General features: G+C 40.8%; 1 protein-coding gene across 2 annotated transcripts; it reads left to right on the top strand.

Moving 5' to 3' along the window:
* Nucleotides 1–5,737: 5,737 nt before the first annotated feature.
* LOC121568827 (beta-galactoside-binding lectin) lies at nt 5,738–14,088 on the top strand. 2 transcript variants are annotated; one of them, XM_041879265.2, is made up of 4 exons: nt 5,738–5,761; nt 12,852–12,931; nt 13,201–13,372; nt 13,562–14,088. In XM_041879265.2, the coding sequence occupies exons 1-4, from the start codon at nt 5,747–5,749 to the stop codon at nt 13,706–13,708; spliced, it is 414 nt and encodes a 137-aa protein (XP_041735199.1). In that variant the 5' UTR covers nt 5,738–5,746; the 3' UTR covers nt 13,709–14,088. The 2 variants fall into 2 exon arrangements, with proteins under 2 accessions (XP_041735199.1, XP_041735200.1); XM_041879266.2 differs by lacking the exon at nt 5,738–5,761 and adding an exon at nt 9,917–10,007.
* Nucleotides 14,089–14,292: the final 204 nt, after the last annotated feature.

Here is a 14,292-nt window from a genome sequence, read left to right as displayed (position 1 = left end):
CCCCCGCGGGAATTGAACCCACAACCCTGGCGTTGCAAGTGCCATACTCTACCAACTGAGCTACAGGGGGCCTCAATTAGCCTTTTAAAATGATAAACTTGGATTAGCAAACACAACGTGCCATTGGAACACAGGACTGATGGTTGCTGATAATGGGCCTCTGTACGCCTATGTAGATATTCCACAGAAAATTAGCCGTTCCCAGCTACAATAGTCATTTACAACATTAACAATGTCTACACTGTATTTCTGATCAATTTGATGTTATTTTAATGGACAAAAAAATTGCTTTTCTTTCGAAAACAAGGACATTTCTAAGTGATCCCAAACTTTTGAACAGTAGTGTATATATATATATATATATATACATTTGAAGTCTAAAGTTTACATACACCTTAGCCAAATACATTTAAACTCAGTTTTTCACAATTCCTGACATTTAATCCTAGTAAAAATTCCCTGTCTTAGGTCAGTTAGGATCACCACTTTATTTTAAGAATGTGAAATGTCAGAATAATAGTAGAGAGAATGATTTATTTCAGCTTTTATTTCTTTCATCACATTCCCAGTGGGTCAGAAGTTTACATACACTCAATTAGTATTTGGTAGCATTGCCTTTAAATTGTTTAACTTGGGTCAAACGTTTTGGGTAGCCTTCCACAAGCTTCCCACAATATGTTGGGTGAATTTTGGCCCATTCCTCCTGACAGAGCTGGTGTAACTGAGTCAGGTTTGTAGGCCTCCTTGCTCGCACACGCTTTTTCGGTTCTGTCCACACATTTTCTATAGGATTGAGGTCAGGGCTTTGTGATGGCCACTCCAATACCTTGACTTTGTTGTCCTTAAGCCATTTTGCCACAACTTTGGACGTATGCTTGGGGTCATTGTCCATTTGGAAGACCCATTTGCGACCAAGCTTTAACTTCCTGACTGATGTCTTGAGATGTTGCTTCAATATATCCACATAATTTTCCTTCCTCATGATGCCATCTATTTTGTGAAGTGCACCAGTCCCTCCTGCAGCAAAGCACCCCCACAGCATGATGCTGCCACCCCCGTGCTTCACGGTTGGGATGGTGTTCTTCGGCTTGCAAGGACACCCCTTTTTCCTCCAAACATAATGATGGTCATTATGGCCAAACAGTTCTATTTTTGTTTCATCAGACCAGAGGACATTTCTCCAAAAAGTACGATCTTCGTCCCCATGTGCAGTTGCAAACCGTAGTCTGGCTTTTTTTTATGGCGGTTTTGGAGCAGTAGCTTCTTCCTTGCTGAGCGGCCTTTCAGGTTATGTCGATATAGGACTCGTTTTCCTGTGGATATAGATAATTTTTAACCTGTTTCCTCCAGCATCTTCACAAGGTCCTTTGCTGTTGTTCTGGGATTGATTTGCACTTTTCGCACCAAAGTACGTTCATCTCTAGGAGACAGAACGCGTCTCCTTTCTGAGCGGTATGACGGCTGCGTGGTCCCATGGTGTTTATACTTGCGTACTATTGTTTGTACAGATGAACGTGGTACCTTCAGGCATTTGGAAATTGCTCCCAAGGATGAACCAGACTTGTGGAGGTCTACAATTTATTTTCTGAGGTCTTGGCTGATTTATTTTGATTTTCCCATGATGTCAAGCAAAGAGGCACTGAGTTTGAAGGTAGGCTTTGAAATACATCCACAGGTACACCTCCAATTGACTCAAATGATGTCAATTAGCCTATCAGAAGCTTCTAAAGCCATGACATCATTTTCTGGAATTTTCCAAGCTGTTTAAAGGCACAGTCAACTTAGTGTATGTAAACTTCTGACCCACTGGAATTGTGATACAGTGAAATATAAGTGAAGTAATCTGTCTGTAAACAACTATTGGGAAAATTACTTGTGTCATGGACAAAGTAGATGTCCTAACCGACTTGCCAAAACTATAGTTTGTTAACAAGAAATGTGTGGAGTGGTTGATAAACGAGTTTTAATGACTCCAACCTAAGTGTATGTAAACTTCCGACTTCAACTGTATATATATACTTTTTTTGATTTTTCAGGGGGTGCTGCAGCACCCTAAGCTCCCCTAATTTCCGCGGCTATGTGCACAACTATTGGGCAAAACAGACGAGGTTGGATTCGATTGTTGACAACATGTAAACTATATTTCATCTCCAATGTTTATTAAAAATAAATACATTCGCATAATGAACAATTGTTCTCTCTCAAATACATTGTTACAGTTGTGAGCTAGCTAGCAATTTTTTTGCCACATTAGCATAGACATGACATCAGTCAAAAAAACTTAAAACAAGACATCGTATCAAGAACAACATAAAACTAGCGGAAACGAGTCACCTACGATTCCCCATATTGCAGCTTCTTGTCATTGTTGCTAGCTATCTGGCCATCCAGAATCACAACAACATATTGGACTTATGCCCCATTGAAGCTTGCGCATCATTTTTCTGACATTGTCAGCTAAAGGGTCTATGCCACCACAAACACTCAACAAACACTGAGGTAAAACAAGCTACTTATATACCTCAGGAAGGGAGAGGAATGATGATTAGCAGAGTGAGTTCAGAGGTACGTTCAGTTCGCTTGAATGTTTGCTACATTGTGGAACAGTTTGAACTATGCCTACAGTGAAAAGCCTACAAGAGGAATGTCCTTCTTGTGGACAAGTTTTAATATTGTAGTGGATTAAGATGAGAAGAACTTTGGAGCAGCCAAATGCAGGCTACTGTGAAACTCGCTATTCAGGTAGATTGCAATTTTGGAACTTACATTTATTTATTTTAGTATTTGTAATCATTTGTTTTATCATTATTATTATTGTATATCATTGTTATTATTGTAAGCCTATTTATTAATCAAAATTAGTTCTCTAATATGCTAAATTTAGACATTTTCATTGGCTAAATTTAGTTTGATCTGTCTTTTTAATTGTGTGATCCTTATTTAGTTTAAGATAGAATATAAGTAGGACTGTTGTAAAATAAATAACAGTAGGCTATTGCTGTCATTTGTTGGGTATGGTAGGCACTAGCCTTTTTTTGGTAATTGCTGCAATATAGCCTGTTCAAAATATTTGTGAAGGTTTAAACCAGTTCAAGTGTTTTGTTTCATTCTGTTGAGACATTTTCTTTGGCCAAATTAAGTTCCAACAGTAATGTTGTGTTTGCGGCAATATAATAGCGTGCTCGTATTTTCCCTATAACAATGGCCTGACTTAGTTTTGATATTACCCTAATAAAGTTTATAAATGTTTCTGAAGGTTTGGTGTGGTGTGCAGTGGCGATGTTAGCATGTAAATATTGGTGGGGCAAAAAATTATAATTGTGGGATGCATGCCAGCAAAGCCACTACACAACACTAAACAATACATTAATTGCACTATAACGGTGACAAATGGTGCCCACAAACTGTTTGGGCCTACATAAAGCTGTCCCAACAGCAGAGTCCCAACAGCAGTCCCAACACCTTACCACTGCAACACCTGGCTATCAGCGGAGCCTTGTCTGGCAGCGAAACAGTTCATTCAGCCTCATTTACAGCCTTTAAAAAAACATAACTGATATGGCTGTTTCTACTGACAATTGAGATGTACAAACTATGGCATAAGGGGACGACAAGCGGATATGAGGCAATCTGTAATTTCGATTAAGACAATGAGCGAGCTAGGACGGACATAGTCAATATAACTATTTGTTCAGCACTTCTGAAATGTACAGCGACAGAATTCAGAACATGGGCCATTCTTACAGTGTTCTCCCTGTACATCAAGTCAGAACCCTAGGATAAATAAAGGGGGCATATAAGCAGACAATGAAAGCTCTTACAATATTTGATGATTACATTTCTCTAAAACAGGTTATAGGCTACATGTGCACCCCCAAGTCAGAACAGTAGGTGAAATTTAGAGGTGAAAATAGACCACATTATTAGGGTGAGGCACATAGGCTACTAACAGCTTACTACACAACATACACTTAGTATTACTTTCTTAGCTACAGTACACATATCTCCCTGGCATATTACATTATTTATGTAGTAGCATACAATACATTTTTGGACTCACCTTGTTGTGCTGTGCTCACTTGAACAGGAAGGTGGCGCGGCGGTCCTTCGTGGGCAAATTTTCTCATCAAACTTTGTCAGCAAAGTTTGGCATTCTCTGGATTTATGGTGCTTTCAAAACAACTGGGAACTCTGAAAAAAACAAGGTTGAATCATGATGACGTAAGTGATCTTCAGGTCGTAGTTCTAGAAAGAGGGTCAAGTTCCAGATTTACAATTCCGAGTTGGATGACCGTTCAAAATGTTTTTTCCCAGTCATAGCTAGTTTTTTCCCGAGTTCCCAGTTGTCTTGAAGTCAGATTTCGCAGTTCTGAGTTAACAGTTGATTTGAGCTCAGCACAAATCATTCTTCATTGACAGCATGGACATTGTTGAATGTTTATAATTTTAAGCTTGGAAAAGAGACCCTTAATCCTAGACTTGGGACCACACAGCCACTCCACTGAATAGCAGGCTAGTGATTGCTTTGCAATGCTTGCAGTTAGCCACTGATTCCTTCCAAACCACTCATTGTTGAATTTGCAATTTCCAACTTGTTATGTAATGTTTATGTCCAATGGCAGATGAGCACCGATACGTTTTATCTATAATTTCTCTTCATTATTTCTCTTCATATTACAAGGATTAAAAAGGATTTGCCAGTAGATTGTTGACTTGATTCATGATGATGACTGCTAGCTAAGATTTTGAAAGTATGATGTTGACATGATCAGTCCAATCAAAGCTACTGTAGATATAACTAGTAGTCCCGTGTATCTCAGTTGGTAGAGCATGGTGTTTGCAAAGCCAGGGTTGTGGGTTCGATTCCCACGGGGGGCCAGTACGAAAATGTATGCACTCACAAACTGTAAGTCGCTCTGGATAAGAGCGTCTGCTAAATGACTAAAATGTAAATAACGAGATTTGATGTCATTTTATCTGTGGCCAATGACCTTGAGCCTTCTTGGATGGACAATTCTAATGTAACTCTATGGCAGCAACCAAGGGGCTTGAATTTTCGAGCTCTAACCTTAGACTTGGCAGTGAAGTAGTGTGCCCATGAGTGACAGAACACTGGCGGTGAAGTAGTGTGCCCATGAGTGACAGAACACTGAGCCAATCACGACTCAATGCTCTGTATTTTCAGCTGGCTGCCCCACCACCACAGAAAGCACTGAGCTAGGCTGAAACACCTGCATTTTGGAGCTGCCTTACTCAAGAAAACAAAAAAGAGACCATGTTTGTATGCGGATTTATTAACTCAATTATATATATATATTTCTTTACATTGTTTGCAACCTAATATGTGACACGTATTAATGCCAAAATAACATACAAAACATGCAACCCCCCCAAAACAATATATACACTACCGGTCAAAAGTTTTAGAACTCCTACTCATTCAAGGGTTTTTCTTTATTTTTACCATTTTCTACATTGTAGAATAATAGTGAAGACATCAAAACTATGAAATAACACATATGGAATCATGTAGTAACTGTCACGGATCCCGCCGGTAATGCTGCTCATTCCGTTCACCAGCTCCGGTGGGCTACGTCACTGGACTTCTAGGCGTCACTGACCTGGATCATTACCACCAACCCCAGACTGTCTTGTCTCTTTACGCACACCTGATTCCCATTCCCCCTGATTAGTATGTGTATATATGTGCCCTCTGTTCCCCATTGTCCTTGTCGATTATTGGCCCATGTCCGTTGGTCTTGTGAGTACCTCTGCGCTGTTGTAGCGGCTTTCGTGTTACTGTACATTGTATTACGGTTTACATACCGTGTCATTGTGCACTTGTTATTACAGGTCTCGTCCCGTGTATTATTTAGAGGTTTACACCTCTCTTTTGTTTAGGTTACATCCCTGTGTTTTATTTATATATATATATATATATATATATATAGCTGTGGAAAAAATTATCAGTTTCTCTGGTTTGACTATTTATAGGTATGTGTTTGGGTAAAAATTACATTTTTGTTTTATTCTATAAACTACTGACAACATTTCTCCCAAATTCCAAATAAGAATATTGTCATTTGGAGTACTTATTTGCAGAAAATGACAACTGGTCAAAATAACAAAGATGCAGGGTTGTCAGACCTCGAATAATGGAAAGAAAATACGTTTATGTTCATTTTTAAACACAATAGTAATGTTTTAAATATTTGGTGAAATAACCCTGATTTTCAATCACAGCTTTCATGCGTCTTGACATGCTCTCCACCAGTCTCTCACATTGATGTTGGGTGACTTTATGCCACGCCTGGCACAAATTCAAGCAGCTCGGCTTTGTTTGATGGCTTGTGACCATCCATCTTCGTCTTGATCACATTCCAGAAGTTTTCAATGGGGTTCAGGTCTGGAGATTGGGCTGGCCATGACAAGGTCTTGATCTGGTGGTCCTCCATCCACACCTTGATTGACCTGGCTGTGTGGCATGGCGCATTGTCCTGCTGGAAAAAACAATCCTCAGAGTTGGGGAACAATGTCAGAGCAAAAGGAAGCAAGTTTTCTTCCAGGACAACCTTGTACATGGCTTGATTCATGTGTCCTTCACAAAGACAAATCTGCCCAACTCCAGCCTTGCTGAAGCACCCCCAGATCATCACTGATCCTCCACCAAATTTCACAGTGGCTTGTAGGCCTCTCCAGGTCTCCCTCTAACCATTAGACGACCAGGTGTTGGGCAAAGCTGAAAATTGGACTCATCAGAGAAGATGACCTTACTCCAGTCCTCTACAGTCCAATCCTTATGGTCTTTTGCAAACCTCAGCCTGGCTCTTCTTTGCTTCTCATTGATGAAGGGCTTTTTTCTAGCTTTGCACGACTTCAGCCCTGCCCCTAGGAGCCTGTTTCGAACCGTCCTCGCCGTGCACTTCACCCCAGCTGCCGTTTGCCATTCTTTTTGTAGGTCACTTGATGTCATCCTACGGTTGTTGAGTGACATTCGAATGAGTTGGCGGTCATCCCGGTCAGTAGTCGTTTTCGCCCTCTGCCGGTCTGTAGCTTTGTCTCCAATGTCTGCTGCTTGACCTTGTTCTTATGAACCGCCGTGTTTGAAATTTTAAGGATGGAAGCAACCTGACGCTCACTGTATCCCTCTGCCAGGAAAGCCAGAATTGAACCCTTCATTTCCTCACTCAACCTACCTTTTCAACTCTTTTGGCATGGTCAATAGTTATTTTTTGATTAATATTACTTTTGAGGTACTATTAGCACTGTTTTTCCCATCCAGCTGGTCCTATTGCAAGAGGATATACTTTTCCTCGTTAAATAAGATTTGGTTCATGTGATCACCTAATCAGTACCTAATTCAGTAGAATGAGATGTGCCTGTGTTGGAACAACAGACACTGGAATGGAATGGCTGTCATACATGTAGAGATGCTGATTTTAAGAAATTTGCAGTGGTCTCTTAATTTTTTCCACAGCTGTGTGTGTGTATATATACGTGTTTTGGGCTTCGTCCCCGTCGTTTTCTATGACTTACCTTGTGTTGGGTAGAGAAATAAAAACCCTATTACGTACACGTGCGCCTGTCTTCTATCAATGTACAATGTGACAGTAACCAAAAAAGTGTTAAACAAATGTATTTAGAATTCAAGGCACACTTAACCAGCATGGTTACCACAGCATTCTGCAGCGATACACCATCCATCTGGTTTGGGCTTAGTGGGACTATCATTTGTTTTTCAAAAGGACAATGACCCAACACACCTCCAAGAAGGAGAGTGATGGAGTTGTATCAGATGACCTGGCCTCCACAATCACCCGACCTCCACAAAATGGAGATGGTTTGGGATGAGTCAGACCGCAGAGTGAAGGGAAAGCAGTAAACAAGTGCTCAGCATGTGGGAACTCCTTCAAGACTGTTGGAAAAGCATTCCTGGTGAAGCTGGTTGAGAATGCCAAGAGTGTGCAAAGCTGTCATCAAGGCAAAGGGTGGCTATTTGAAATATATTTTGATTTGTTTAACACTTTTATGGTTACTACATGATTCTATGTGTTATTTCATAGTTTTTATGTCTTCACTATTATTCTGCAATGTAGAAAATAGTAAAAAATTAAGAAAAACCCTTGAATGAGTAGGTGTTCTAAAACGTTTGACCGGTCGTGTATATTTATTTTTTTTAGCAAAAAATGTGGGGCTCAAAACAAGTGGGGCTCTTATTAAGCTTTAGCTACTGCAGGCCTATGATATGAAGGCAGAGAGCACCTGGGCTCCAACTGATTCTGACCTTTGAACTTGAGGTCAGGAAGAACGTTTTAGGCCTACCAGAGTTACTTCTATAATCTAACAATATAAGGCTTATCTTTACACAAAATATTGTGATCGAACATTTACGAACTAGCCTCATTCTGTAAGCCTATATCTGTATAGCAGACGCAGTACCCACGCGACATATAGAAATGCATGTTGGTGTTGTAGCATGCCGCTGGCATATCACTCTCTATCGGGGGCTTCTCTTCCTTTATCGTTTGTTGTTTTTAAATTAATTTCATACAGTGGACGTCTAAGCCAATAGGCCTATGCATGCAATGCCCCAATGCATTTAGTGCTCAAATCTCTGACAGCTGAAACATGAGGTGGACAATTACTGTTTTAGCAAAGTAAAAACTAAAACAAATGAGCTATAAAGTTTTGCATATCCTACACATCGAAACACAAGAAATCGTGTTTTTGTTATGGGCTGTTTTTAAGGACACATGGATAATTTGGCCAATAAGCCTCATTTATTGATGGGGCTGGCTGCGCCAAGTCGGATCTGAATGCATTTGGATGTCAGGGAAATTTCTCAAATGTCCAGTAAATTAAAATCTTCCCGGTCATCTTGTCCAGGGCCAAATTAGGTCAGTTCAATTGCAGCCCATATTTTCTGATAACTGTGGACTCTCAGTGACATTGTCAAAATGATATGTGATCATTGTGTGCTGAGTAGGGTCTATGAGAATTATTTGATTACATGTGTTTTCTGGGTTGATTATTTGTGTGTGCATGAGGTCAGTGTGTATGCAAGAGAGAGAGAGTCTTGTTGATTATTTACATGAGTGATGTGTAAACAGAGCCCGTTGCTGCGATACGTCCTAATTAATCAGTCTAGTGCTCAGTCCCACCCATATACACATAACAAACCAATGGTCCCACCTCTCTCTCCCTGCATCCTACACACACGCCAGAGCATTCTCACACACACCTCACAGATGCCCCACCACTGGCCAAAGTCACAAATAGACCACTTTACCCCCAACAAGCTAGTTCAGGAAATGTACTCTGTGTTGGTGAAATATCATGCCACCTTTTGACTACTAATAAGCATTTCTGCTTTATTGCTCCTGGGAGGCAGAGGCAGTCATAAGAGTCCGTTTCTTGTTTGATGGGGGCCTGCTGCCAAAATTCTCTCCTGTAAGACTATCTTGACGTCAGCTTGTGACTACTCTTTTTTTCTTCCATGTAGGCCTACATAAAACTTGATCAATGATTTTAAAACCAAGTTTCAACCAAAAGCTACAATTTTAATTTCCCATAGTCCAAAGCTACAAAAGTTTGTCTGGCACCAAATATTTTGTCTCCCAGGCAACAAGAAAGTGATCTCTATTTGTGTCTCTGGTCTTGTGGTCATCTACATCCTTTCCTCTGACTCACCCAAATATATTGTTATTATAAGTAGATCTAATATCATAAATAAACTTTCATTAATTATCTTCTCACTCTCAATCACCTTCAACTACGGACGTTTTATTTCGACCTCTCTTGGGTGCTAAATAGTTTATAACGCTTTTTAAAATGTATCTGTGATTGGTCTGTTTTGAGCGCCTATACTCCTATTGGTTTATCATAACGTCACTCACATTTGGCTAGTACACTTGACCATATAAGCCCGCCTGCTTGGTTCTACTGCAGTCCGACGCCAGCTAAGCATTCTTCTGTGAACATTTGCGGTTTGTGTAGTCAAGATGAGTGTAAGTACAACTTTTCTTTATTTTACTGGCGTATGTTAGTTCATTTGATTGTTATCTGAAAAGTAGCCTACATGCAGTGCAAGTTCATAACGGTTCATGTTGGCGCTGTTAAACAGCTGTTGGGAAAATAATGCTCAGATTTTAATAGCCTATGTGCTGTAGCCCAATATAATGTCCTTTCTAACGATGCCCTTTTATAGTCAACCTTGTTGTCAATGCGTCTAAGAAGACTAATCAGACTTTTGGCTTGCTAGATGGCTTGACTATCTTGTTTAGGCTAGGTTTTTTGACATAGCACTATTTATTGTTCTGTAGTGAATACAGATGCAAAGGGTGTTTCATTGCAATATGATATGTAGTTCTATCATATGCAAAAGTTCATTTTATTCTCTCAATGAACGATTTAAACTTATAGCAATTGCTACTGATGACAGAGGTTGTGGACATAGGGCAGGGTGGGGCAGGCATGTAGAAGACAGCAGTGATATGTTTGTTTTGGGGATAATGAGATCCCTGTGTCTTCTAAATAGTTCCTTGTGCTCTTCATACCTTCCATGTGATCTTTAGATATGATGATCTAATCTGTATGTACTAGTAGGGTTTGAATGGGTTGAACTATGGGGGTGCTTGGTACACCCATAGCAAAGCAGGGAACCCATAAGCATAAGTATAGGCTATCAATGTCTGCACCCCCAGGAGTGTTGATAAGATTGACTTTGGTCCAGACCACTTTTTAGGGTGTGTAATTTAAACCCACATGTATTTAGTTGTGTGGGTACAGTACAGTTGGCAGGTTGGGAGTTATGTGGATACAGTAGCTAGTGTGGGACAGACAGCCTCTGATCAGACTATGATCATGAAGTCCTCACTACAGAACCGCACACTGAGGTCTTTGGCTGTGTGTATGTTAACACACTCTGAGGTCTCTGGCTGTCTATAATAATAAAGGCTTTGTTTCACCGTGGCTGTTTTGTGGTTACCATGGTAATCATAGATGCGTTGGGAGTGCAACAGGGTAAATTCAATTAAGACCTAAATGGATTCAAGTTACCGTAAGCAGAGGTCAGACTAGATAGAGTAGCAGTGATGTTATATCCAGTGAGCCAGTATGATCTTCCCCAGTCTGAGCTATAGGATATACCTAAAGTAAACATCAGGTAACCAGGGCTAGATTGTCTGTCATGTCAGTCAGACCTGGTTAAGGTAAGCTTTATAGTAAGTAACGTATAGGGCCAGGAGTTATCATGTGGATTTCCAAACTATGTATATCCATTCTATCCATCCTATTTCTGCGTTGGCTGCAGCCTCAGCTGTCCCGTGTCTCTCAGACAGAGTGAGGTGGTATGTCACACTGGGATGGGAACTGCAGTCTGGAGTACTGCTGGGCTGCATGCAGCCAAGTCCAGCTAGCGCCATAGATATTACACAGTTTACACTAACTACACACAGTTTACATTAAGGAGGGAGGACTAGCGCGGAAAGAATGCCACACGTCTCTCTCTCTCTCTCTCTTTGAACTTTATACCGCTTTCCCTATTTCTCATTTTTTAAACTCTTCTTTCTGTCTGTCGGTCCTCTCTTCCACCCTCTACCCCTCCCTTTCTACTCCTCTCTCTCTCTCTCTCTTGCCAAAACTAACAGAGCTCTAATGTTATATTATCCTGTTCTATTTCTGGATTGGTTGTCAATGGGTTTGTGTCTGGCTCTGCACTGTTAAAGGCCAAATACTGTGTCCTACTGTATATGTCTTGTAAGCAATGATTAGGCACATACAGTACATTTAAAGTTGCACTGTTAGCATTAAGGACACACTCCTATCCCCCAGTGACTTACAAGAAGTGCATTCAAGTAAGAAAGCTAAAACACATGTTCAGGGGTAAGGTGTGACAGTTTTTCTTGTCCACTGCCCACTGTTGCTGACAGAAACAGTGTTGTTTCCCTTTGAGGTTCCTGTCTGATTAGCTGCTGTTGCCCAGGGTTATACATTATCGACCTGGTCTTTATCTGAACTGGCTAACTATGTCTTCTGTCAGAGATGGAACAGGGAGTTGCCAAGTGGCAGAAATGACCGAAGTTGGCGGGAGTTGCCTGGGTAACATTTACTACACACCACGGCCAATACATGGCATATGGACAGAAGGGCAACAATAGGAGGTCTACATGCAGCTCATTAAGATAACTGTATATTTGCAATCATCTAAACACTATTTCTCCTGCCACATGTAAAGATCACTCAGTACTTTGATTCTGTGCCGTGCCCAACCTCCGTTGGTCCCATGTTGGCTGCCCACCATAATATGGGCCCTGCGGAAAATGTGACTTCACTTCACCCTTACTGACTGTAACCCAGACTTCCTTCCCCCATCATTTATGGACAGATTTAGCCTCTCCTTCCAAATTCCAAATCACTGCAGGGAAAATGGGAACTCTGTCCAGGACTGGGAGTTATAGCAATCTCTGGGCCATTCCATAGATGGAAAACCTTTAATTGGAGACAGATGTTGTATTTGGTAGACTGATGGGTCTAGAATAAAAGTACAGGAAAGGGTTTAGCAAGGTGTAGCCATGAGCCACGTCTACACTATACCCACTGAGCACACACTGGTTGTTTCCACGTCATTTTAACCGAAATTACGTTGAACCAACGTGGAATAGATGTTGAATTGATGTCTGTGCCAAGTGGGTACTTACTGTAACAATGGTTTGATAGAACCATCTTTGTTTCAGAAGTTATGGGCCATAATTTATGGTCAACTCCATATTAACTATCTGCTAATTGCACATGTAATGTTTTTCAATTGATGGATTTATCTCTCTCTCTCTCTCCTCTCTCTCCCTCTACAGGGTGTTGTGGTAAAGAACATGTCCTTCAAGGTGGGCCAGACCCTGACCATCACCGGGATCCCTAACTCTGATGCAGCACAGTGAGTAGCTAACCCCCTTCAAACACAGTTAATTGTCACTCCACTTCTCAGTCAGCAGCCTAGAGACCTCATAGAGAAACTAGTCACTGTATCATGAGAATGATCCGTTCATATTCACAACATACATTATCAAATTACAATAAAAAAGTAGATTATAGCTATAAGCCGTTTCTGTGTAATTATCAATCCAGACCCTCTTGCCCTGTAGGTTAAAGGATGTTCCTTATCCCTTCTCTGTGTCTGTGTGCTCTCCTCTTCCCTTCCTGTAGTTTTGTCATCAACGTGGGCAACAGCGAGGATGACTTCGCCCTGCACATTAACCCTCGCTTCGACGCCCACGGAGACACCCGGGCCGTGGTGTGTAACTCCTACCATGGAGGCAAGTGGTGTGAGGAGCACAGAGAGGGAGGATTCCCCTTCAACCAGGGAGAGGAGTTTAAGGTGAGAAATTACACTGTTTGTGTGCTCACAGGTGGATGTGAGTGTGTTTAATTTAAACCATGCTGATGCGAATGTCCTGTGTAAGGGAGTTCTACTAGGGGCCTCTGGTGGCAATAACTTGCAATCACTGCATCCCAAATACCTAAGCACTTCTGTAGATAACAATGTGTAATTACTTCTCTCTCTCAGATAAATATCACTTTCACCAAGGAGCAGTTCCTAGTTGCTCTTCCCGATGGCTCTGAGATCCACTTCCCCAATCGCCAAGGAGACGAGAAGTATAAATACATGCACTTTGAGGGCGACGTCAGGATCCAGGGCGTCGAGATCAAGTAGACCAATCAGAGTGGAGAATAATATTTTGCTTTGTCTGGCTGCTCATTGGCTTTCCAGAGGTCCACACACACCCACACAAGCCTTATGCTCTGTGTTTTACTCACCATAGTTTAAAGTTAGTTTTAATGCTCCCATTCCTAGCCAATGGATGGAGCCACTAACAGTGAAATCTACAAATAAAATATACATTTTTACAGTAGCAGCACATTACAAGCTTGGAAGTGTTGAAAGGTGAAAGTTCCCTAGGAGTTAGAAAATTAATGTAAATTGTTTTATTGAAGATAAATGTGTCTTTCATTAATGTGCAACAATCATTCCAGAAGTGGTTTAAGAAAACTGCCAAATATTTGTTCATTAAAATTATATTTTTATGAACCATTTCAGATTGTATCTTCCTTTGTGTAAATGTGTGATTTTAATCTGCAGGTTTTCTTTTTGTAAATGTCTGTGTAGCTATCAATGTTAGAGATGATCGTTTCTGCATAATAGCGCTTTGGATAGGCTAGCATTCTTCAGTGACTTTATTACTAGCATTAGAAGATGTTTGGCTACAGATTAATTAATGTAGCCTAATTATTAATACA

The sequence above is a fragment of the Coregonus clupeaformis genome, unplaced genomic scaffold, assembly GCF_020615455.1.
Source record: "Coregonus clupeaformis isolate EN_2021a unplaced genomic scaffold, ASM2061545v1 scaf0697, whole genome shotgun sequence".
Lineage (NCBI taxonomy): Eukaryota > Metazoa > Chordata > Actinopteri > Salmoniformes > Salmonidae > Coregonus > Coregonus clupeaformis.
Note: the sequence above shows the minus strand (reverse complement) of the source record. Positions and strands in the feature narration are given on the sequence as shown.